Source organism: Grus americana, chromosome 6 (genome assembly GCF_028858705.1).
Source record: "Grus americana isolate bGruAme1 chromosome 6, bGruAme1.mat, whole genome shotgun sequence".
NCBI lineage: Eukaryota > Metazoa > Chordata > Aves > Gruiformes > Gruidae > Grus > Grus americana.
The window spans coordinates 11318825-11344919 of record NC_072857.1 but is presented as its reverse complement, the minus strand read 5'-3'; the positions used below and the strand labels follow the sequence as shown (position 1 = coordinate 11344919).

Here is a 26095-nt window from a genome sequence, read left to right as displayed (position 1 = left end):
CTTCCCTGGACTGGCCCCTTCATTTGCACTTTTTACCCCATTTTGGATAAGATTTGAAACCCAGCAATATTGTAGTTTGCTTAAACAACCAACCCTCAAATATAAAAATAACCCTTCACATCCTTTTCGTATATATTCAAGTATTTCACAAGGCACCGTGGCAGTCATTAGCATTTCTAAATGCTTTTTGGAGTGACAGCTTGATATTTTTTTTTTTTTTGTCCTTTACTGGAATTGATTCGGGAACTCCTCTCTGCTGATAAGCGAGGACTGGTGATAGCGGTCCCGCGAGGCGAAGTCTGCGTTCTCCTCTGTGAGCTGTGTGGTCTCCATGCCAACTGTTGCAAAGGATGGTGTCACCACGATCTGCTCCTTGGGAGATGGCCTTCTCCTGCAAACAGAGAAGCAGAGGCACCTGCATCACCCCTTGTTTGCCATCCATTAGCAGCTGTGCAAACAAAACCAGCCAAACTGCTGCTGTGAAGAGGCTAAATCCTTCTTGGTGCCCTTGGGAGGCATAGAGCTAATCTGAAAATATTTTTCCTTGAAGGCACACAAAAAATATACTCCCTTCCCCACTGGAAAATATACATTTTCTTAACAAGTAAGTTTCCTCTTTGGACGTTGGCTATGGCAAACACTTTCCACACTGTGCAGGAAAAGAAGGAGCTCAAACAATTTCTAATGAAAAATATCCTTCTTATAGTTTCCTAAGTTTTAGTGTATGTTTCAATTATTTTGTAACTCCTTTAAATGAAAGACGAGATATTCTTGGAATCTCTTTATTGCAGAGGCTGATTTTAAGAAAATGTTATTGCACACCTGCAAATCAAAACGGCAAGAGCTTACAGCATGGGCTCAGACCTCACCGAGCACAAGAGCCTTAGAGGTGTCAAGGATCCCTGGTTGCCTCCAACTCTCTTGCACTCTAATGGGATTTCTTCTTTACCTCCTATTCATTAAAATATCTTGCCTGGATTTCAAGGAAACAAAGCTTAGGAAAAAAATGCAAATCACTTCAACGCAATTTCTTGCTGTGCAGCAAGAAAAAACCGGCCCACCAAGCAGAGCCGAAATTGGTTTTGTGCCAGCATAGCAGGAGCCTTGGCATTAGGGTAAGGCGACCAAGCTGGCTGGCTGACCCAGAGATTGCACTCTTTGAGGAGGGAGAAATAGGATCAGTCTCTGCCTTGGGCACTCGCCAGCTCCCCTCAGCCCTCCTCGGCAGGGTCTTTGCTCATCGCTTGCACTGATCGAAGCACTAAGGACAGGACCAGTCCGGTAACGCGCAGGAGAAAAAACCCCTGCGACAATGGCACCTCTACCCATGAGAAGCGGGGCTGCCTCTCTGGGAAGAGTAGTTTCTCCTTTCCACACATGGTAACTCTCCATGAAGACTCGCATCTCAACCAGCCTCCAGTGGGGAACCTCCGACAATGGGCTGGAGACAGGGCTGAGAAGCACCGAGGGACAACCGGGAGGAAAATGCTGCTCTATCATCATAGCTGCATCAAGCTCAAATGACCTGCCACAAATCCGCCTGGATGCTGAGGTGGAACCAGACAGACAAGTGTCCGGGATATGAAGCAGTGGGGTCTGACTCACTGTGACATGAGTAATTCTGGCAGTGCTTCAGCATGGCCGCACATGCCCTGTTCCATCCTCACCTCCTCACCCTTGGCTTGGGCTCATGTCACCAGTCCAGCAGATGTTGTGAAAAGGGCAGGGAACAACCCCTTACTCCAAATGAGATACACAGAAGACATAGTGCACACCCTCTGCACCCCCTCACTCTTCTGAATAGTCCGTCTACGTGCAGATTTACACAACTGCCATGAGAATCGGCAGTAGCTGTGTGAACAAAGCTACTCATGGCAAGAGGTGTGCAGGACAGGTGGGTCTTCAGGGACCCCGTCCCATACTCGGAGACATCCACTGGTCTGGTAGAGAGAGCGATGGATGTGAGGCAGGAGAACCAACTGGTCTCTTCCTGGCCATGCCACAGACCTGCTGTGGGAACCTAAGAGAGGTCCCATCACCCCCGGCTTCTCTCCCAAGCCACCTCTACTACCAAAGGCATGTGGCCATGTTATAGGGACTGTGGGCAGACGCAGGAGCTGGCAAGACAGGCATGGATGCGTGCCAATATGCTTAAATGCCTGGATTATTTTAAAGAAGCCACCAAATTTGCACACATAATGTATGGCAGCTCATGTTGTGCAGTCCTCACTACAGTGTTCACCCACCACAACACAAATGCAACCCAACAGATTGAGAACCTCAAAATCCCACTGCACCGTACAGTGGCAGAGATGGTCGCTACCCTCTGTGGGAAACCCAAATGTGATGGAATTAATAATTAATAGGATCAAAACAGATTAACAAAATTAGTTAATAACCAACCAAACAAAACCCTGAAGGTCTTCTGGGAAGGAAAACCCCAATTCAATGCTACTGCAGTCCCATGCAAATTCAATGCTGAACGGTTCCTTCACTGCAGACCTTGTTTACTGTATTTTCCCTGCAGATATTGTGGCTCCCCCCCCAGATTTCCCCTCTGAAACTCAAGCACAGCTGCCACGTGTGCCTGTTCCACCACCAACATAGTAATTTTCTTTCAATGGATGGTGGGTGGAAGAGATGGAGTCCCCTTTTCCTCACTTCCTACCAGATTTTCCAGTTCAACCTGAGCCACCAAGGTTGAGCACAGACCTTTGGGGTAAGATAAAGCTTCAGGCACTGAGATATGGTTATCAGCTGACACGTCCACACATAAGGCAGAGGAAACCAGCTCTCCCACTTACATGGTCAGCCATACGCCAGGCTGACGGGAGCAAACAGTTATTTTTGCCATTGGGAATAACTTTGTGTATGCAAGAAGGGACTGCTTAAGGTAATAGGCAAGTCAACTCTGCCACCCCTCTCTGAACATTAGTGGGTCACGGGAACAAGGAGCACTGCCTCGTCACTGCCAAGTGACTGGTACCAACCTGCACGAGGTGATCAAAATCGACTTAATCCAGCTGAAGAAACTGAAATTCGCTGCTGCTCCTACAGAGAAAAGGCACGAGAAGTCAGTACGCTGCTAATTCTCTCATAATAGCATTACACCATTGAATTTTTGCATAAAATCTCAAACCATCATGCTTGTTATTAGCCTTCAGTACACAAAGATTTCACGATGGTGAGAACTCTCCTGCAGCCTTCCCACACACTGCAGCTTTTAAATGATTGTCAAGAAATGAACCCAAATTTCCCATGGAGAACAGCTATCCCTTCCCAGACCAATAGCTTTTTAAACCCCAGTAAAGCCACAAGAGAAAAAGGACGTGTCGAAATCCCAGAGCATTTCTGCTCCCAAGGTCTTCATCTAGTCCTTAATCCAGAGCATCTCTCAAGCCAGTGTCTCCCAAAAGCTTTCTAGACAGAAAGGTCGTTCAGTCCTTTGAAGAACAAATTCACAGATCATTGGATGCCATGTGACCACAAAATAACGTTCACTCACAGTCAAATAAAAATCAGTGTGCATTCCTAACTTTTTCTTGCTGTGCCTTGTTTTACTGTTTTCATGGGAATGCATGTGCAAAAGAAACCAAGAAAAAAGGTCTAATCGTGCTGCTATTTCTCAGATCACCTTCCAAAATCCTCTACACACTGAGAAATTCTTTTTAAAGTAATTTTTGGTAAATATTTCAAAAGCAGATAACAGAGATATAATAACTGAATGTACAAAGGCAAAGAAAACTCCAAAGCCTGAAAACATTGTGTTATATTTCAAAAAAATATAAATTAGCAAGTACTATCCACAATCTCAGCCCTTTTCTACTATCCCATACAGATAAATAGAAAAGAAGTCAGAGTAGAAAGAGAAGCACTGGTGAGCGAAGTTGTGATGGTTACTGAGTGACAACTATTTTTTTGGTTTCTCATCATTTGGATTTCTGAAATCTGGTACCTCCCTACCTAATGTCTAATAATCTTTCATCTAAATAAACCTGGGTAGCTAGTTCTGCATTGCCTAAAAGACATATGGACTCAGGCTCTTTTGACTTTTCTCTTCTTGGACAAAAAATTGCACATCCACGCGTGCAGGTAGTTATGTATGCATGCACCTACGTATGTACGCCCGCAGAAGTAGGTGAGTACGTGCATACTGTATGCATAACACCCTCTCCCTTCAGAGACACAGACCAACGCAAACCCCTCCTGCGGCCGTGCCAAGGAGCTGTGGGCTCTCCTGAGCTGCTTTCTGAATGCGCTTCACTGTTTAATTTTGAATTTGTTTAAGCCGATCACATGCACAGACCTTTCTAATGCCCTCTGCCTAAGGGTATTTTCCCAGATTACATTCCCAACATATTCAACCTGGTTAGTTCTGGCATCAAAAGGCTCTCTTGTTCCACAGTTACGAATGCTGAGATTTAATGAGATACTTGTCATAATTCCCATTTTCTTTAAAGTTTTCTCAGGTGGGTTTAGATTGATTAATTAAGTTTATTAAAACATATTTATGGCAGATTTTTCTCATTGCTGTGATATATTTACAATCTGCCACGCCGGTAAGTCTTAGTATTAGTATCTGGTTTTGCCAATTGAAATACAATATAATAAAGCAATAAGCACAATGTTCAAACTATCAAACCAATGCTAGTTACAGTTAGAATCCAATATAAAACTAAAGAGTCAGAGAGAAAACGTATTAAAACTAGCAATGAAACAAAACCTCATCCTTCACTGTGTCATGTGCATATTAAACACAAAAGTCTCAATTCCTAATTAAGTTAAATTAAAGCTTAATGAATTTTTAAGCAGATTTAATAACACAGAAAAAAAAAAAACCCAAACTCACCGAGGGGGAGTCCTGGGCTCACTTGGCCGATGTAGAAATACAGAATAACTGCTGCACCCAGGCTGACAAGGGTATAGATCCACTGAATGACAAACATGATGATGAGGGACACGATCGCCTGTTGGAAAGACACCGTTTGGGGTTACCCCAGAGTCCGTAAGATAATACGATGATGACAATCTGACGGTCCCTTTCCTGCAAAGCCCAGCGGCTCCGCTGACCTCCTGCTCCGGCCCTGCGGGAGAGCTGGCAGCGCAGAGCCCGGGGAGGACCGCTCACCTGCAGACACAGCCTGACGCCGGGTCAGCAGTTTGCTCCTCAACCTGGCAAGATGAGCTAGCATTGCAACTCTAACGGAAACTCCTTGATAACTGAGGCAGCGCTGGGGCTTTAAGCTGTTATGAGAGCATCAGTAAATGCTTTTTCCCAGAAATGCTGCATCTTGGTTTTAAATGCATGCAAAACCAGTGCTTTGATGGCACCTCTGCACCTCCGCACCTCCGTCTTTCTCAGGGTCTTCTTGGGAACACGCAAGAGACACGCGCAGTCAGGACTCAGCTGGAATTATCCTGATGAGCGTCTGCTTTTAGGTGCCTCCCTCCTAATGACATCCTGGGATTGGGACACAACAGAGGATCTCCTTGCACAAGACCTGCTGCACAGCCCAGGTCCTGCCCATGGGAGGAATGATGCCAGCTGCAACCACATGGGTGGATGGATGCTCTTGGGCGTTGGTGGCTGAGGCCAGTGGGACAGCAGGACCCCTGGGGAACCACATCATCTCCTGCCTGCAAAACACTCCACAGTGCTTGGCTTTTGGCCACACATAGAGCATTTCCACCCAGCGTTGGCTGAAAAGATCTGGGTAGGGCATGGCTGAGGTTTCTTGGTAGTGAGGTTCCTGTGTTATAGGGAGCCTCGTTAGGTCTCACTGTCAAAAGGAGGGACAGTACAGGTTTACAGTGTCATCTTCAGTGGCATGGAGGTAGCTTTCAGTGAGCTACCCTGAGTCCTAGAGGCAGCGTGGACCTCAGGTCTCTGCTTGGGCTACTCCAGGAGGAGTATCCAGAGGCTCACCAGCTCAGGAGGTAGATTTGGCTCAAGGGGATGTGAAAGAGGGCAGGGGTAGCATCTTCATGGGTGAGGAACAGCAAGGGGTGGCACACAAAGAAAGAGCTAAATGAGTCCAGACTGACACGACTGGTGAAGCTCAAAGAGAGAGGGCAGAGGGGAAAGGAGCCAGGATGAATAAATGCATCTCATTTTTCCTTCTGTGATTTTATTTTGCATCGTTGATCCCTTCTCAGCTCTCCTGCAACCTCCTCCCAACCCTGATTATTGACAGGAAACCAAATCTGCTTTAATGAATGTCAGTCATCCCCGTAAGCAAATTCCCCCCGAAGGCAGAGAGCTGACCGCTCCGCGATGACACGCACTTGGGAGCCACGTTAGTCAGCGAGCCCAGAGACAGCATCAGCGCGCAACCTCCTAAAGATGTCATCGCTAGAGAGGAGCCTCCACATCCGTCCCACCCCTGGCACTGCAGTCTGGCGGGACCCCTCACGGGGAGCTGGCTGCTGGCAGTGAATTTGAAAAGTAGGTGTCAAACTCCATCTGAGGATTAAACTGAAAGGGTTTGGTGTGTTGTTCAAGTGGGTTTGTTACATTTTACGCACAGCTATGAAATCCCCATCCAAGCAGCAAAGCCATATGGTTCATTCATTATGCATATCTGACCCTTTCCCTGTCATCTGCCCATTAATCCATCTTCCCAAGATGAATTTAAATGTCTTAAACTCCTCAGTGGCTTGAGACAGAAGCTATTTAAAAGTTATTTATTCTTTAAAGTAACGTGCTGGAGGAATGCTCCACTTTCCTCCCTCAAAAGATGGAATTTCACAGCCAGGCTGCTGGTAGCAGGAGGTCAGCACTAACGAAACCCCACCCCGAGCTTGCAGAAACTGGCTCATAAATAAACGCAACACAGCTTTGAAGCTGATGTCTCTATCCCAGGGCAAGAAAAAGCAGGCTGGCACACGGTGCAAAGAGGGACACTGATTATTTTTTTTTTTTCCCAGCCAGCCATGCATCTCTGAAGTCCCAAGATGCCAGACTTTGAATTTGTATCTTTCTGGGTCGGGTTGTTTGGTTTTTTGTTTTGTTTTGTTTGTTGGGGTGTTGGATTTTTTTTTGGGGGGGGTGGTGGTGGTTGCTGTTGTTGTTTTAATTAATATGCCATCTGGCTTTCTCTGAATTTGAACTGCTGGGTGCATGGTACCTTGAGTACTTAATTCAGAATTACTGGAATGGAATGGAATACTAGAAACTAGAAATTTTAAAGTACTCCAGTGTATTTACACTCCAGTGTATTTACACTCCAGTAAGTGATGAATTTCTTTCTGTTTTCTACAATCACAAACCAGTGCTCAAAATAAAAGAAAATTACTTACACCAGCAAAGGAAACCCAGTGATTGCAGAATTTGGAGTAGAAGGATTCTGGTATTTGCTGAATTCCCAGCTCTGCATTTTGTTGCTTTATAGATGATTCTACAGAGAAAGAAAGAAAAAAAAAAAAGAAAAAAAAAGAGAAGAGACATTAGAAAGGAGCTATAATGTGGGGCTTTTTTCTCCTATTTTACATTACCAGATTCCAGAAAACCAAAGCAGAAATTCCAGCTGACAGCTGGGTATGGCAGAGTTAAACCAAAACCTCTAAAATGAAAACAGAAAAGAAGTGCAAGAGAAAAAAAAATTGCCAACTCTGGTACTGAGTCCATTTGAAGGCCACATCTGCCTACCTCTGCCTCAGTTTCTCTATTTGTGAAAAAAAGAGAAACAATAATTTTCTCCCTCAGAGGGGTTTACAAAGCTTAATTGACTAATGCTGATAAAACACCACAGCGCTGAGATGACGAACTCCAGGCAAACACATGGTATCCAATACCCGCATCGCCAACAACACAAATTCAGACTCTTAGCTGTGGATGTTGGATTACAGGCTCCACCTGCGGCATGGGGACCACCGCGTTTTGACAGCCTAAGTCAGACTCGCACAGCTCCATCCCTCCTGCCCCGCACCAGGATGAAGTAAACCCCAAGATACACTCAAAACCTTTTAAATGTACAGCGTTAAGCGTGCATGTGTAGAATAATGAGTATACAGTAAACAGCCCTACACTAAATATAGTCCTGCCTGCTTTCCTGTGATTAATCTTCCATAGGAAATTGCATTGGAACTTCTCCTGTGATGCATTGCGATGAACTCGACCCTCACCTGGAATAAATGATATTATTGCTATGAATCACCAAATGACAGCCCCGTATAAAGCTAGTTTCACGCCTGCCTTCAGGAAAGCACTGGGACGACCAAGGTTATAAACCATTCCCAGTGAGCACGGAGATGTCCATCTCCTACAGCCCTTACCTCTCCCCTCCGGCACCTCGCTGCAGAGCTGCTCCCCCCGCTCCAGCAGCCCGGGTATCTGCTGGGCATCTGCAGCGGGTGATGAGCACGGACCCATGTCATGCTGATGGACCTGCTCAGCCAGGTCCTGCTGGCTCTTGCTGCAGGGCTCTGTGGTCTCATCCCAGCCGTACTGAGCCAGGGGAGCATCGTGATGCAGATCCAGGAGAAAGCTGTCTTGTAACGTCTGCTTGGCTGGCTTCTTTGCCTTCTTCTGTTTGACATTTTGGGTTGAATTCTCGGCTCCTCCTTTTTTGCAAGTACTTTGGCTACGAAATGGTTTAAAAAGCTGGTCCATGTCTTTTGTGAATTCCAGCAAGGTGCCATTTGACCTGCTTTGAATTACTCCATCTGCTGCACGGCTGGAGGGCTTGTTGAAAATTAAAGGCTGGGAAGAATGAGCAGGCCTAGTGTTTTCCATCTGCGGCTCGTCAGGCTTCTGCTGAACATCGTAGCTCAAGGAGACTGAGAAATAGGAATAGTCTACAGCAATATACGTCAGCATGAAGTTGATGGTGACTATGGGAGCAAGAACGTTCACTTGCCCAATGAAGACGAAAGCCATGGTGATGAGACTCGTTAAGCAAATCGCAGCCACTGGAGTCTTGTTGGGTCCTTTCTAGTTCATAAGTAAAACAAACTTACATTTAAATTAACAACCATGAGCCTCGCCGTGAGGATTCTCCACTTGCTCAGTTGTCATGGGCAGTCTGCAGGACCCTCTTAGTCATGAAATACATGCATGCATGTGCAAGCAGAGACTGACCAGCTTAATAAATTAAAGAACAGGCTGGAAGCCAAAAGCTGCTGAGCTCCCACCTCACCTCTGAGCCTTACTCAAGCTTTGTCTTTGGAAAATTCATCCACTCTCACTCCCTATCTCTGTGGTAAAACAATGTCATTAAAGCAGCAATAAACCTTCAGAGAGATTTGTGGGGCTTATGGGGAGTCCAGCAATAAAACGTGTTAATTAGAGTTAACCGTTCATCTCTAATTTCCCTACAGGACTCCACATCGCTGCCTACCCAAAAGGCTCCTGCACGCTGCTGCTGGAAAGGCTTCAACTTCCAGAGAGACTCAAGGAAGCTCTGCCTGCGTGGAGCAGTGCCACCTTCACATCAGCAGCTTCTGGCCCTGCCCTGACACGAGGCTGAGCTAAATCCACCGTCTGGTGAGCCTCTGCGCTCGGGCTTTCCCTCCTTTCTTCCAGCCAAGCCACGTCCGCCCAGCAGCAGGAGGAAAGCAGCAGAGAGGTCAGGCAGGCGAGGATGCTGGGGGGCGGCAGGCAGCCAGGAGAAACACCGCCTGCTCTTCTCCGTTGGGCTGGGGTGAAGGCAGGGAGAGGAGGAGAAAAAGGGAGACAAAGCGAAGGGCATCAGGGGGTGGAAGGGCTTTAGCCATCAGCTCGTGAACTTTACTCCCAGGTCTCACGTGTCCTTCCTTGTACCGGGCACTGTCTCGCTGTTTCAGTAGCCCAGAAGCCTGTGCAGGCTGTGTAAAGACCTTGCTGGAAAATAGCTTACAAGATATCTTACAAAATATCTGAGGTTTTCACTTATTGCACGTGCTTCTTTAATAAACACACAGCTCAAATGGAAACTATTTCTATTTTATTAATAGAAAAGGGGACCAGTTCTGGATCTTACGCCTTTTCACAGTGAAACAGAAATATGCCTCAGGGATAACGGAACGCGGTTCTCAGAAAGCATCTTTGGTATCAGAAAGACGTACTGAGGTGGGGAACAGACGGTACCATCTCGGGATGCCTCTGGCTTGAGTTTAACTCTACAGAAAACAATCGTGTCCTTCCCGTCAGCGGGGGTTATGGTGACTACAGCACTTTTTTCAACCATGGAAAAGAAGAACTGATGTGGAACAGATTGTTAAGGACAAACTAAATTTGTAAACTCTCCATAAACCAAATCTAGACAACTTTCAAGGTGGCAGAGAGAAGGATAAGGGGAAAGTGATCCGCCTTTGATTTCTCACCTCTTTTTGGGCCCTTCCCACTGTGGCACTCTGCCCGGACAGAGTTCAGAGCAGAAAATTTAACAGCAAGACAGAAAACTATCAGAGAAGAGAGGGAATCAGCTTTGCAGTCAAATTTGCTAAATCACTGAGAATTTGCAAAGGATTGCCAAGCGGAGAACAGCCTGTTTGGGGATCGCCTGACAACTGCCTTCAGGAGCTGGAAGTTTTTGCTGTCATTGTTCCTGCTTCACTTACAATCATTACTATTTATTATTAATATTGCTATTATTGTGGCTTTAATTTTAGAAAATTACTTTGAGAAACATAAAACAAAGCATATACCTATAAAACATTTAAGGATTTTAAAACATTCATAAATACCAATACCGTCAAATATTTTTCTGCATTTACAAGCTGCTCTGAAGGAGCAAAATATCGTATAATTTTTCCAGCCCTCGCTACAGACAATTAGGTGCTGCAGGTTACTGAGAGCAAGGGAATTATTTTGTCCCTGTTAAGACGACGACAAAGACATAGAAAATAGTTTGCTGTGGATGTATAGCCCAAGCCTACAGAGTCCTTAGTGACTGGTACTTTGACTGATCTCAGGGAATGACGACTCATGTGAACAGGGATTACTTATGAGGACAAAGAAAAAGCCTCTTGCCATATTCAAAGCAAGGCTTTGTTTCAAAGCATATCTAAAGCTTATCAGCCCCCTAACTTAACCTTACAAATCTATTCTTTGTTTTTATTTTGTAGTGTTCAAAAGGCACCTTATCTTACAAAGAAGCATCCTCTCCTCCGGCGCACGCAGACTGAATCTACTGCACCGTGACTAGTCATGTACTCAGCGAGGAGGTTACCAAAGAGGATAGGAAGAGCTCAAAGAAAAAGTGCAGGAAAGAAGGGAAAAAAAAAAAGGAAAGAAAAAAGAAAAAGGATAAAGAGGCAGTTATTCTCCATTTCAACAAGTGCTTGGGCAAAACCTACAGGCCTCTGCCCTGGACAGGAGGGCAGAAAAGAGCTAGGTACCTCCATCAGTCCAGCGTAGATAAGGCGTTTCAAAAGAAAAAAAAAACCCACAGGTAAAGTTGTATCATAAGCAGTTGTGTTACTAGGGGCATCTTGAAAGCAGTGGGTTGGAGGGAGGAGCAGGAAGGGCTCTGGGAGGTGGGGACAGGACAGGACAGAGAGCCCCGGGGCCAGGGCGCAGAGGTGGGTGAGCGAGATGCTGGGCAAAGCAGTGCTGGTCCTCTGCGGTGCTGAGCCCCGTGGGAGGGCTCCGGGCAGAGGCGGTGTAGCATGGGCGGTAGGCGGGGAAAGGACCAGAGCAGCCAGGCTCTTGCCTTTTTTTTATAAAACCACCGATTTCCTGGCTTTTCTGCCAAACCAGATGCCAAACCCTCCCCTCCTCAATTTTCATACATCCCCCATCTCACCCTACAGACGCACAGAAACCCTGGCTTCTTAAATCACCAGTTTTCCTTCAGGTGAAGGCTTGAGAGCAATCTCAGAGAAAAGATGACTAACCCCACGTCCCAGGAAGGCGAGCATGGGGATCACGTTCTCCTGGGCGATGCATTGCAGGATCCTGGGTGCTCCGTACAGCCCTCCCATGCAGGAGGCCAGGGACGAGATGTACAGCCCTAGCAAAAACAAGAAACCCACCAAGGATACCTGGAGGAAGCACAGAGAATGCAAAGTTGATTATATTGCTCTTTAAAGACCCCTGAGCAGTCTTAAATACATGTATTTTAAGAGAGCACATATATTTTGTAACATTGCTAAAATGAACAGAGCGAGCCCTGGGAAAGCAGCAATTTAACTGGTCTGTGGTATAAAGTGCAAGCAATTAATACAGGAAAATTATCCCATAAAAGTAATTTAATACTGAACATCCTGTACCGACAGAGCCATTTGACAAGCTCATATCCAAGAAATTCTTTGTCACTTGGAGCAATTGCGGCAAAGCAGCAGCTATTAGATTCCCCTTAAGTAACTGGAAGTGAGTTTATTTCAGGAGAGATCACTTATATACAGAGCACATCATACAGGAAAAGCTGCCCAGGCTTCCGACCATCCAAAACAGGAAGACAAACCCCTGCGTCCCAGAGGGGAAAACCAATCCTGAAAGAAAATCCACAGTAAAACCAAATCAAAATTGCCACTTAAATGGCAACTCAAAAAATATGCTCTGAGGGATATAATACAATGACCTTATTTTCCTGTCTTCAATGAGAAAAGAATTTCCTTTGGCCAACATGAAACTTAAAAAACAAATTAAAAAATCTTTAAAGCCACAGTGCTAACAAGGCTGGCTTTATTACCGGTTTCTAGTGAGCACTCTTTCAAAAAGGGAGCATCTCCTGCAGACATGGAGGGAAAGGAGGGCAGCTCATGGTCTGTCACACAGAAGCAAGGTCTGGGGTCACCACTGTCAGGTGCTGCAAGCATAGGCAGCATCTCTAAAAAAATACCCATCCGAACACACAAAACCCCACAATAAGAACACTGGGCAAGAAAGCTTTGAATTGGGAGTGCTCTTGGTACCGTGGTGTGAGGACATGGGCAGACACAGCCAAGGAGACTAAGGTCACCTGAGCCATCCCCAAGTCCTGCAAGACCACCTGAGTCTGACAGCCAGCAGCCAGCCAGAGAGAAAGGCAAACCAAGGTGGGGGGTAACACCAGCACAGAGGCCAGGCAGGGAGAAAAAAAAAAAAAAAAAATCCAAATTTTGGTCATCCTGCCCATACTCCACTGAAGCGAGCTGCTGGAGGTGCCTGCAGACATCCATGGCGGGGGATGGCACTGAATGCAGGTCCCCCATGAGCCGCGTGTCCTTCACTCCCACCTCTCCTTTCGTGGGAAAAAAAGGTCTAAATGAACATGGGTCCTCCCAGTTTCTGCCCCTGTTGATGTCAGGTGGTACATGCTTTATTAGAAGAAATTACAAAAATTTAAATGTCTAAAGATGACTCAAGCTACATCTGCCTTTTCCTCATCTGTGAAACCCACACGTAGTGAAAAGGAGGGTGGGTATGTAAAATTGATGTCGTGGTCCAGAACCGTACAAACCTCCTACCACAACATTTATTTTCCCCACGAAAATCCACTCGGCCTTGTGAATTTTATCTTGTGGGACAAGAAACTTGAGAGAAAGATAAGCAGATATCAGCTTCCATTGGACCAGTGGGCATACACTGAATGGGGCATCTTCCCTTCCCTCTCCTCTAATCTCACCCCGCTCTGAGAAATACTTGGAAGAAACAATTAGTTGTGCCAGACATCATAAATTATTTTAGCTGCCAAAAATGCTTGCATTTAAATGTACTACTTGACATTCAAATCAGGGTTAGAGGGGAAGAGTCCTTTTCACTGAGGCTGATAAAAGGGTTTGCTGGTGGCTTTGAGCACAGAGAGCGTGAATACTTTGTAAGAAATTGGCACTTCGAGCTCATTAGAAGTGAAATCACTGAATCTCATTTTTATGTTTAAAAAGCCAAACAAGTACTGTAAGGGAGAAAAGCAGCCAAGCTCACCTGTGAGTGACAGAAAGGGAGACTTTGCATGTTGGATGTGTAATGGTTTCTCCTCCTCCCCTCCCTCTCTCCAAAGTCATTAAAATCGAAAGCAGCTTGTAATAACTCAAAGAAGCAACATGAATATTGGGATTGCACCATTGTTTTATACTATACTAGGGAAAAGAAAATTTAATTTGCTTTTTTGGGGGCAGGGGTGTTGGGCGAGTTTTTTTCGTTTTGGTTTTTTTTTTATATTTAACATTATTAAATATCTTCACATTCTTTACTGGGACATTTTTCATTTTTCCCCCAGAGGGTTTTGAAGTTAAAACACAGCTTTTTTTAACAACCTTTTTCTTGTCAGCTGATTCATTTAAAGATGCATTTTAGTTACTGTACTTTTCGCCCACTTAGTCTGTCACATTGACATACAAAGAAGGTAGGCTCATTCTTTTTTCCCCTGAAACAAATGATTTTTTACCTTAGAGGAAGTGGCAGGCACCCCACCAATAACTTGGAATTTATTTTGGGGACTAGAGGAAGTCTAGAGTTACAATTACTTAGAGAGAAAATGAAGCCAGAGTTTCAATATTACATTTTAGATAAAAACCACGTTACAAATCAAATAAATGACAAACATCTCAATTTTAAATTAATCGCAAAAACCAGTGTCAAATATGATGAACCCATGATTTTGGATAATGCTGAATAATAGAAAATTATATCCCATAGCCCATTTAAAGTAAGACCGTGACACACACTGAAACCTTTTGCTCTCTTTTTAAGGGCCCGCAATGACAACGTTCATTGCCTGTAGCGCTGCGAACCTCCCTCATGGTATATACACACATGTGGAATGCCTCGAGTTTAATAATCCTATTGCTCGCCCTGCAATTACAGCCCGCTAGATATGGAAATGTAAGCCTTGCTTGACTTAGTAAAGATAAGCAGGGGAGTTCTTTAGAGATTTCAATTTGGTCTAAGCTTTCACCACTGAGAAAGGATACATTGAATAAAATACAGCATTTATCATTAGACCACATTAGCGTATTTTAGCTCTTAAAGCTATTGCCGGGTGATTATGCCAAGATTCAGCATTACTGGATATGCTGGTGAATGCAAAGCTATTCAAACCAATTGTATGCTGTGATTTGCAATGGGAAAATCCCCCTGAATGTCAATGAGGGATGTGTACCCAAATTCCTCAGGCTTTTGGAGAAGTTCAAGCATTCAATAAAGCAGATGGCAACCCAAAAGCACCATTATATAAAACCACACTGGGTTATTCGAACAAGTTACCTTCTCTGCTATCATGAAGTCATAGCGGAGGGACTGACGGGTACAAATGGCTCCCAGCAAAAAAACAAAGACCATGTACAGAAACCACCTGCAAACAATAAAAATAAACTATTATTTTTCCAGCAAGAGAAGACCATTGAGAATTCTGCCCATTAGCAGAGCCAGGAGAAGGTTAAATACCTGCAAGTTGGGTCTTCAATCACCCCGCATGGGCTGTTCCTGCATGATTTAGCCTCAGGGCTAAATTTAAGACCGGTCCACATTACTTACCCACTACAGTGCACCAGGGACAGCTGCAGCGTGGCCGTACGACACCTCTGAGGAGAAGCTACCTGCAAACTTGATGTGAGCATGGGGGGCATAACGCAGTCCTGGGGACAGACTTTTTAATAGGGCCTGTAGCAACAGGACAAGGGGTAATGGTTCTAAACTAAAAGAGGGTAGATCAGACTAGATAGAAGGAAGAATTTTTTTTACAATGAGGGTGGTGAAACACTGTCACAGGTTGCCCAGAGAGATGGTAGATGCCCCATCCCTGGAAATGTTCAAGGTCAGGTTGGACAGGGCTCTGAGCAACCTCATCTAGTTGAAGACGTCCCTGCCCATGACATGGGGGTTGGACTAGATAGCCTTTAAAGGTCCCTTCCAACCCAAACCATTCTATGTTTCTACAATTCTGCAGGTACACAGGTCCCCTCGTCTGGCAGTAACGTTAAACACCGCAGCCAGCTTGCTCTACAGCCTCAGTCATGATCCTCCTCTGGTGTCTCTGGCCTCTCCAGTACTCAGGTGGAGGGATAAGCTAGTCTGTCTGCAAAGCCCAGACAGCAGAGATGTGAATGACCACAGTCCACCCATCGGTGATACTTCTGTGTCCTGTGGAATCCCCTCACTTAAAACAAGCACTAATTTCAGCAGGAATCCCTCTAAATTCTGAAGATCCTTCCTCTCTGTCTGAACCTTGGTACACAATTAAAAGTAGTCATTTCAAAAGCAATTTAGGTGGCAATGAAAGCAGGCAGGAAAATCTATTGAGGTGGTTTTTTTTTTTAAATATGTAACAGTATTTTACTCCTGGAAAGCAGCATTCCCCAGGGGAGAGCACTGCTCAGAGATGCAGGGCTCCTGTGTTCCCCAGCCTTGCAGGTGGGTAGGTCATCTCACCTGTCTCAGCCCTATTTTCCCAATAATAAAAATTATATTTTTTTATATTTTACATTTGTTATCTTTTTGATTTACATAGAAAAAGAAAGCACTTTGAAATCAACAGTAATAAGTGACAAAATCACACACCCCAAGCCTTCGAGAACTTTGCATCCTGCTCCGGGATAGCTGGGCTGCAGCGGCACAACTGCTCTCACACCAACACACATCCCACCCGGCAGAGGAAGAACTGATTATATCTGCATTAATGAACCTCTTCTCTAACCCACCCAGAGTAGGTGGTGGTAATGGATGATAATTTGAATGAGAGCCAGAATTTAATTTTCCAGATGGCCAAGTAATAAAAGGTTGATGGGAATTTGAAATGGAGTGGTCACATCCAGGGCAGTCTCCAAAGAGTAAATTTTCCCCAGTTTATGACTTACGAGGTGCCAATAGCGGCCAGAGACCCCAGGGGGATGTTGGTAGCAGGCTTCTGGAGATCTCCACTCATATTGAACCCAGCCATCACACCTGTATTTTGTAGACATCAATGCAATTTAGAGTTAATTTAAGTTACAGCATATTTAATACATAATAGGTAATGTAATTTAATCGATCCGTTAATCGATTGCTTTAGAACAGTAACGATATAATTTCATTGCACTTAACATACATGAATACTGTCTCCCTTTGATTGCTCGTTAAGAAATTATTCATGTCCTTAATAGAAGCAAGCCACCACTAACACGTCCACAAAGAACCATTTGTCCAGTTTGAACAATGCTGGGGGGAAGGGGGGAAAAAAAAAAAAAGCAGAAATCTGAACAAAGCCCATCTTATCTTAATGCAAACCTCACAGAAGACAGTGCTGTCCAATTGTTGAAAAGAGAAATGCTACCGTTCATCAGAGCGGTGCATTCAGGGGGTGGTACTACCTCCCCCCCACCCCAGACCAGATCCATTACGGGTCCCTGCATTCACAGGGGACAACCACCGTTACAAAACAGCCTGTCCGGTCCGTGCTTAATGACGGTCACAGGCACATTTAGCAGAAGGAATAACAGTGCTCAGCACGTAGGTGGCACCTTCCAGCCAAGGGATTTGCTTTGGAAGTAGGCATTATCGCTACTTTGCAGATAGGAAAACAGAAGCGCTGAGAGGGTAAGCGATTGTCCCAGCGTCATGCACAAAACACACGGTAGGACTAAGAATAAAGTACTGAACTGTTATTTTAGGCCGGAGTACAGGGTATTGTACAATCAGGGACAGTCATTAGCCTAAAAAATTATCATCTAAAGACACAAGAAAGGGAAACAGGATGGAACAAAGAATCTCCACGTTGAGGCTAGGAACCTGAGGTACAAATGGGTTATAAGACTTTGCCCACCGTTGAGGAAGGAGTCATACCAGACTTGGCAAGAAAACACAACTTTTTTCATCAAATTATCCCAAAACATTTCCTAGAAGACTTCATATATCTGCTATAAAAATAAATAAATAATCTGTGATTTAGAATCTTGATAAGAATTTGGACAATTTGAAGACAAGGTAGAAGACTCTCTTTAAGACACTAACTTCTGCCCATCACTGTCCCACCACCCCTTGGATGTCTGAAAAACGTCTTCATAAGGACGTGTGGGCCAGGTGCCAGCCAGCAGTGCTCACGGGAAGGTCCCTGGGAGCCGGGGTGAGATCACCACAGAACAACAATGAGGAGGAGGATGCCAACACCACGGCGCTTGCGGCATCTGCCAGCCCTGGCAGCAGGGGACTGACTGCACATCGGTCTGCCACTCGGCTGCCAAGTCCAGCAGTCATTCCTCATTTTCAGAGAGCACAAGAATGACAAAGTCAGTCTCCGAGGCTGCAAATCTGAATGACTACAGCTCTACATCAGCGACAGCCCATTGCATTTTAAAGCTCAAACACTGTCTGCTGCTGGGGAGGATTTTCTCCCAAGACAAAGGGTAGACAGGAGCTGTGGGACAAATCCCAGGGTAAATGGGACAAACCCAGCTCAGCTCGATGGGTGCCTTCCCTACAGACCTTGCACGGCCACCGACAGACTGCCAACAGAGAGTAACGGTTGAGTTGCTAATCGGGGAACAGGGACTCATCTCCCTGCGCCGTCCCAGGCTTTGCTGTGCGTCTTCATGGCTCCATCTCCCCATCTGCTAGACGGCAATCATAACACTTCCTCTCCTCACTGTGCTGCTGTGATGATAGCACGTTAATGAGCACAAGGCACTCACATGTTGCCAAACACATTGGCTAAGCATCCAGGGCTTTATTTATTTATTATTAATTTTCCTTGATCATCTTTTTTTTTTCCCCCTTGATCATCCCACCCAGCAGCCATTTTTTTCTGTCCTCCTCTCCACCACAGAGCCAGAGCCTCAACGGTCCCCATGGGCTCCTGGCATTCCTCAGCTCCTGGAAGAGCTGTCTTCCAGATTCAGACCAGATTTGAATCCTTGACACCATACCGAAAACATTATAAATCAAAATGAGTTCTTAATTTTCTCCTGGAAGACTATTCCATGGACATACTTCTGAACAGCACTGCTAAAAGCCTGTCAACTGGTGCATTTCTCCCCAGATAAAGCTTCCAAGCACTGTTAAAGCACTGCTCCTTTTAAACGGCTACACAATAGGCTTAGCTGGAGGTGAGAAAAGTTAGGAAGGCAGAGGTCCATGGAAATGGTCACAAACATCATGCTAAACAAAGCTGCGATGAAGGACTCTTTGGTGACTTTGCAATTCAGGAGCAAAGCAGAAAGCTGAGAATACTCCGAATTTTTCTTCTAAAGGAAGCAAACTATTGTCAGAAGGACAGCTGTTAATCTCATGTGCCTCTTGGCCAAGTTTCCCAAACATCTGGCACCACCTCTAAATCTCCCAGCTTGAGCCTGACTCACCTCTTCCTCATCCAAACTCCTACCTCAGCAAAGCACTGGGGAAACACCAAAATGGCATTTGCTGGACTGAATATGAAAAAGTTGAAGACATGTGAGTCATCTGTGCAGCAATGACTGTACAGCCCACGCCACCTCATTGCCTCCCTCTCACAGACCCACGTGTATTGAGGAGCAGCCAGGAGATGATCTGCCAGAGCACACATAAATGGGATCTTGAGATCGATGACCGACCTCCTGCCTTCAGCAGTGACTAGGGGTCAGACCCAGGTCAGTGCACACCATTAGTTGCTGTCAGGACCCCCAGGAGGTCACTAGAGTCTCATGGCTTCCACTGCCAAAGGCCAAGGCCACCACAGAAGGAACCAATATAGATATTCTCAGCCACTGAGGCAAAAGCCATCTCCTCCATGTTGCAGCTATGCCTCAGTCCTGACTAGTACAGGAGGATGGACAATCTTGTAGTATAGAAGTATGGACAATGCTAAAGTCACCTCTCCACCACCACTCAAAAAGTAATTTTCCAGACAGGATGACAACTGCCAAAGAGCAATACTGAGAAAGTCTTTTGTGAGCAGCAGACTAACCATCCCAATTTTCAATGGAAGGACAACCTGATTAATTTTCAAAAGAAACTAAACAATCTCCACCATCCATAGCCTTGGTCACCCTCTGCCAGAGAACTGGTCTGACTTGTGAGTAGCCACAAACAGCCTTTCCAGAGGCTCTAGCTACTCAGGAGAAGAAAAACCCTACACTTGCATGCAAAATTCAATGACGTAGAGAAGTTGGGACGTTCCTTCCTCCAGACACAGACCTGTCCCTAGGGAAATGGCCAATCCCTTCTAAACTCAAGCAGTCATATCTGCAGATTGTCCATGGAGAAAATTATCCACCTCTGTTTCAGCGAGATAGCAGGCTGGATTTTCCACACTGGCTATTATCTCAGAGAGCAGCAGATAATGACAAAGCTTCTGGAGAAGGAAGCATGAAAACACAGTCAACTCAGCCAGGAAATTATGGCTGAGACAGTCTGTACATTGCTGCTATTCCCAGCGTAAGTCTGTCCTGGGCATCATCCAGGCGGTGGATACGTGCACAAGGGGACCACCTACATTGTACGTTAGACACAACCATCAGCTCCACCAGCTCTGGCTTCTAACTCTACCAGCTACGGTTTATAACTGTAGATATGACTGCCTGCAAACACCTATTGCATTTTCCAACAAATTTACTATAAAATATAAAAGGGTGGGTTTTTTTCCTTCACCCAAGAGATGAAGGATGGAAAATCTTAGATAAGAATTGTAGCTGATTTTTTAAAAGGGCCAAATTCTCCACTGATGTAAGCTGGCATCTCTCCATAGACTTCGGTGGAGTTGTGCCAGTTTACATCATCTGATAACTTAGCCCAAAACTTCTAAATCCATTTGCTGTCATTTTGCAAGTGCCAAATATGGTTTACTTCAGAACTGGTTTCAGCACAATATTTTCCACTAACGCCACTTCAAACGTCATCTTACTTTCTTCTATCACATGACAACACACTTCTTTCATTAGATAGAAAACCTTGGGGATTTAGTAGAAAAAGGAAAACATTCTCTGCACCACAGAAACGACATTTAACTGCATTTTAAAGCTGCACTGATGGTTGCATGGCTGCTGCTACCGTCGTGGTGTAGTCCTAGGAGTGGAACTTGGGCAGGCAGCTCCCAAGACTCCTTCCCCGTGCAAAGCCCTGGTTAGATGGGTAGCTGGGTGTTTGCGTATCACAACATGGCAGCAAAACATGTGCATGAAGAAGGTATTTACAAAAAAGCCGAAAAACATCTGGTTAATGCAGAGAATCTCTATAGGGGTATGCTCCCATCTTCCGTAGCAAGTATGTTAGTCTTTTTGATTGAAGCTGGAGTCTTCCGTGCCCATGCACTCCCATTTAAGCCAGCTCTAGATGTATGTTTTGGATCACTTGGCTATGCCTCTATTATTAAATGACAAACTTTGGTGAATAAAGCCAGCTGCACTGCACATCCATCTGAAATGGTTTAAACAGCTATTAGCCAGGAAGCAAACAGACCAGCCTCTGCTTACCACCATTCAACCGTAAAACCGGGATAACTTAATTCACGTTGCTGGAGTAGTACCGCTAAAATACAGAGAACCAGAGAAGACAACCCGACTTGGAGCAAAATGGTCCAGGGAGGATGCTCGTAGGAGGCAGCATGTTGCTACTGTTTACGGGAGGCTAGGACAATCATCCCATCCCCTCCAGCCAAAGCATGAACCTGGCTGCTCCTCCTGCCCGTCTGGTCCCAGGCAAGGGTCTCCCCACTGGTCCTGCTCCCCTTTCCTAAAGTGGCTGCCCCTCTTTCCTTTCACAGCTACCAGCCAGTATTTCTGAAGTTTCTGTTTCACTGCTACTTCTGGTGGAAATGGGCAACTTAAAACCACTTTTCAGTACATCCCAGAGACCAAACTTAAACCAGTTGAAATCAGATAACCATTTCAGAGGGAGAGGAAAGAGCTTATTCCAAAGAGATCAAAATAGTTTCACTTCAAAGAGGAACATTTCGTCTCAGAAAGGCCCAAACATCTTGCTTCGCAATTTCCTAAACATTTTTTTAAAAAACTTTGTTATCAAAACAGCATCTTAGATTGTAAACTAGCATATGCTAAAAATTAAAAAGAGTATACAGAACATTTAATAATTAAAGATAAACACAACATTGCTTTGGGTCAAAGAAATGTTTCAAACTGTCTCAAAGTAACCCCTCAAAACTAAACAACATATTGTTTCACTAAAACTCTCCCCAAATTTCTGTTGCACATTAACACAAAGGATTTTGCTTCCAGTGCTTCTGCCGGGTCACTACAGGGGTCCCAGCAGAGGTGGGTACCACCTGGGGATGGCTCTGGGCAGGAGAAGGAGCACAGGCTGGAGGTGACAGCCTGGGAGCGATGTTCACATGTCCCTGCCACTGCTTTTCATGTGGAGGTGCTGGGGGCTGACACTGCCGCTTCCTCGCAATCTGCATTGTGCTGCCTGCCCCGCATCAGAGCCACTGGCAATCCTATTGCTTCTCTCCAGCCTGCTATTAACGCCACTGCCAAACCCACCCCTGAAATGTCATCTCCAATCTCGCAGACTGCCTGTCCTGCTGGCAAGCTCGGGCTGCATCCAGGCAGCGCCCACAATGTGGTGAGAAGAAGCTCTGCTCCAGCACATGGGACCCCAAGAAACCCGGGGTCCCCTCTGCAGCCCTAGCATCGCACGCCCGTTGTGGGGGAGAAGGTGAGCTAAGCCAGCGTGGGTCAGGCAGGATGTGGGGTACCACAGCCCTCACTCATCGCCCCAGCCCTAGGAGATGTGAGCTTCATTCCCAGCACTTCTGAAGTTGCACTGGGCTCCCCATTTGTGATCTGCAGCAGAGAAGTCTTGACCCCCACCCTAAAAAATTCTTAATCAGCTCAGAAGTTCTTCCATGTAGAGCACCAAACACAACCCTATGTTTTATGAGGCTCCTGAACTCTGCAGTGCTACAAACAGCAATAACAGAAGCAATAGCGATGTTATATGGTACCACTGGCACTGCTACTCTCAAGGAATAATTTAAATACTGTAAATAACCAAGCAATTAAAAAGAACGCATGAAAAAGCTGTGCAGCAAACAAAGTAATTATACATCAGCCCAAACTGTGTTTTCAGAGAATGTTTAACATTACTACTGGTATTACTACTGCTAACTAACAAAGCAACAGGCTGCCAAGGCTTTAAATAAATTATATCTATTAGCTTTGGCATTATTCCTAGCAGCCAAGCATTAGCAGTAGTGAAGAACCATTTAATATGGCTAATCACGGTAATTTTCTGCACAGCTTTGTCATAACTATTCCTTCTTCTATAACCAGGGCTTCCTGCATCAGAGGCAGGGCTCACAAGGAAGGTCTCTTTCTTTGGCTGGGGGACTCACTTGGGCCAGGCAGAAATGACAAAAAAAGAGGGCAGAAGCCTACTTCTCCATGGTGCCGACAGTTCAGGCAGGTGAGTTTTCCAGGAGGAAGTCTACACGGAGGCAATAGCCAGCCTGAGAAGCTGGGAGAGAGGATTTCAAAGGAAAATTTGAAGTCCTGCACTAGGTGCACCTGACAAAGTGACTTCTGCTACGGATTATTCCCCCAGACCCATCCATTTCACAAAACCCTTTAGTTTGTTTCCCTGTACTGCAGCAATTCTGCGAACAACTTTCAGTGAGTTGCTTAGAGCTAATCCTCTGAAAATTCATTCTGTAATCCAAGGATTCATCGCTATGGAAACTGCTTATAATCGGTACTTTTTATAGCATAAAAAACCCAGCATCAACAAAAGGTATTGTAACTCCAACTGATAGCTATTTCATTCCCACTGGAGACTGCCAGCTTTGGAAAGGGGACATGGATCTTCCTGGTAATGTAAGGGAATGAATAATATGAAAGCATCCAGTTAAGCTCATAAAGTGAGCTCTGCTGACACGCAAAAACGCATCCGTGACACTGTGCAGTGTGGTGGGTCAGCATCATGAGTGATGGTATCAGCCATCGCCCACGGTAAGGATGGAGGGAAAGCCCTCCTGTGTTCTTCCCACCCTCCCAGTGCAATCAAGTCACAAGGCTTATCTAATAAGATAAATCATGACTGGCACTTTTAAAAAGGCTTGAAACCTTGTGGCCTGACAGCATCGACCAAGATCAGTGCCTGAGCCTTGTTACAGCACCATGTCAACCCACAGAGTTGAGCAGCAGTTTCTGACTACAGAGAGACAGAAGAGCACGTTCAACTGAACAGGAGTGCGCAAAATCTGAGATGCTGGAGGAAAGCCTGAACATTTTGAATCTACTGCATGAGTCTGCTACAGCCAAGTATGGTCCCACTCGCTTCGCCTTGCAGCCCAGAGGAACTCCCTTTGCTTCTGCTCATCTCCAAGATGTGACTGGGGAGGAAAAGAGGAGGAGGATAAAACTTACGGCACCTGTGGCAGCTGGGAAAAACACTCCAAAAACGGTGAAGAAGGACTCCCCCTGGCTGTAGTCTGGCAGCGTGTTGTTGAACATAAGCTCTTCGGAGTAGCCGACGAAGCCATGCTCTGCGAAGACACGGAGGGCAAGAGGAGAACCTCAGAAACCACAGGGACTGCAGAAGACCCTCCAGCCTGCTCTTGGTGACCACCCATCCTCTAAACACATGCAACAGCAGCGGCTGTTTCCAGGGATAGTTTGAGAGGATGAATGTCAACTTATTTGGGTGGGGGAAGAAGGCAGAGAAGAGGTCAGCGTGGCTACAAGGGTGCAAATGCCAGGGAAAGGTGCAGCGGTACACGCCAGCACGTTGAGAGGCACCACCAGGCTGGGTGGCTCTCGCCAAGCCAGAACACGGATCGTATCGAGTCCTGTCTGCAAGCAAGCACGGTATCTTCCTGTAAAACCTGCCCATGGAGGAAAATTGGCTGCAGGAATCAGCTAATATTTATACTTATTTATCCATGCCACTTTAATTCTCTTTCCAAATAGAGCAAAATTATGCTTCCATAAGACAACTGCATCCCTGAGCAAGCCCTCACACCATATCCCAATTCTGTGTTTCTGCCAGCAAGCTCCTGCACAGACAAGATCTGAGATGTGCCCATGCTGTGAAGCTGCTACCAACACGCCCAGGTCATACGCTGGTTGCCAATGAGCCCAGAGTCAATAAAGCCAGTTTGTTGCAGGCTGGACCTGCCCTACAAGATGAGTTTCCCAGTGGAGAAGGAATAAGTTATTCTACAACTGCCCACTGCTCTCTGATGCCACCATGTGCACTTACCCTGCTGATGCCATTGCTCTCCTGCTGCTGTGTTATCTCTAAACCAGGGCTAAACATGAGGCTCTGCATCATGACCAGCTGCCCCCCTCCCAAATCTTCTGCAGATGTTTATCACTTGCCCAACAAGGAGCAAATGCCAAGACCTAGGGCTGTGCCCCGCTCCCCACACTGACTTCTGCCAAGTTTTTCCAAGGTCATACACACACAAGTTTTACTTTCCAAACCAAAAGTTTTATAGAAGATGGGAGAGAGGGGAAAGTAATGGGCAGGGTATCAACACCGTGCAACTGGTTTACTGGGTATGTAATGGAGGATCCTGCTCCCTCACTTCACACTGGAAGGACAGGTCAAATTCTTCCACAAAATTGGATTTGTTAGGAATAGTTGAGCCCAACTGCTGACATGCCGACAAGGCATTTCTTAGGAAAGGTTTTAGATTCCTATAGGCAGAAAAGATAAGTCATGAAAAGCAGGTTAAGGAATTAATGATATGTCTATGAAATGAATAATTTCATTTTCAACATGCAAGACTGCTTTTTAATGGAGTATCTTCATCTGTGGAAACTTATCCTCCCTGTCAGTAATCCAAACGCTTGTGCCAGCTGGGGTGGGAGGTGAGCAAAGTCGGTTCTTTTTCCTCCTGCCACTACAATCTATTTCCACAAGACATGTGACTGCAATAACAAATTTTCTCATTAGCAGGCAGGATGTTGTTTATGGCTGCACAGGGTGATGGCCAGAAATTAAAAAAAGACTCCATCAAAGCTGTCCCATGCCTCAAAGACAACACTAATGACATTTGGACAATAGATTAAACCGGAAAATTAAATCAGAGCTCTGAACGCAAGACATATCCATTTAAAGTCTCAGAATATAACTAACCACAGACCTTTGAAGTTGCCACAGAAAAATCCTATAGATAATCAAAAGTTTCCTACTACATCTGCATTCATTGTGTTGCCCAAACATGGATAGAAACACACTAATAGAAAAGGTCTCCTGCTGCTAGGCTTTTTAAAAGCACCAGCTATCTTCACTAGGAAGAAGTCCCAGACAAGATTTAAAAAGAATAAGCTCAGCGCAGCACAC

At 45.4% G+C, this 26095-nt stretch overlaps 1 protein-coding gene across 6 annotated transcripts in view; it reads right to left on the bottom strand.

The window, feature by feature from the left end:
* Positions 1-206: 206 nt before the first annotated feature.
* Positions 207-26095, bottom strand: part of SLC12A8 (solute carrier family 12 member 8) — a 58264-nt gene continuing 32375 nt past the window's right edge. For 3 of the 6 annotated variants that reach the window (XM_054829621.1, XM_054829620.1, XM_054829623.1), the window contains 10 exons: positions 24177-24290; positions 16699-16786; positions 15110-15197; positions 13829-13933; positions 11818-11964; positions 8275-8932; positions 7300-7397; positions 4850-4967; positions 2991-3051; positions 207-391 (listed from right to left, as the gene is read on the bottom strand). In XM_054829621.1, the coding sequence (XP_054685596.1) occupies positions 226-391; positions 2991-3051; positions 4850-4967; positions 7300-7397; positions 8275-8932; positions 11818-11964; positions 13829-13933; positions 15110-15197; positions 16699-16786; positions 24177-24290 (1643 nt within the window). In that variant the 3' untranslated portion in view covers positions 207-225. Of the gene's footprint in view, positions 392-2990; positions 3052-4849; positions 4968-7299; positions 7398-8274; positions 8933-11817; positions 11965-13828; positions 13934-15109; positions 15198-15379; positions 15442-16698; positions 16787-24176; positions 24291-26095 lie in introns of all 6 variants that reach the window. The other 3 variants (XM_054829624.1, XM_054829625.1, XM_054829622.1) reach the window with 2 other exon arrangements.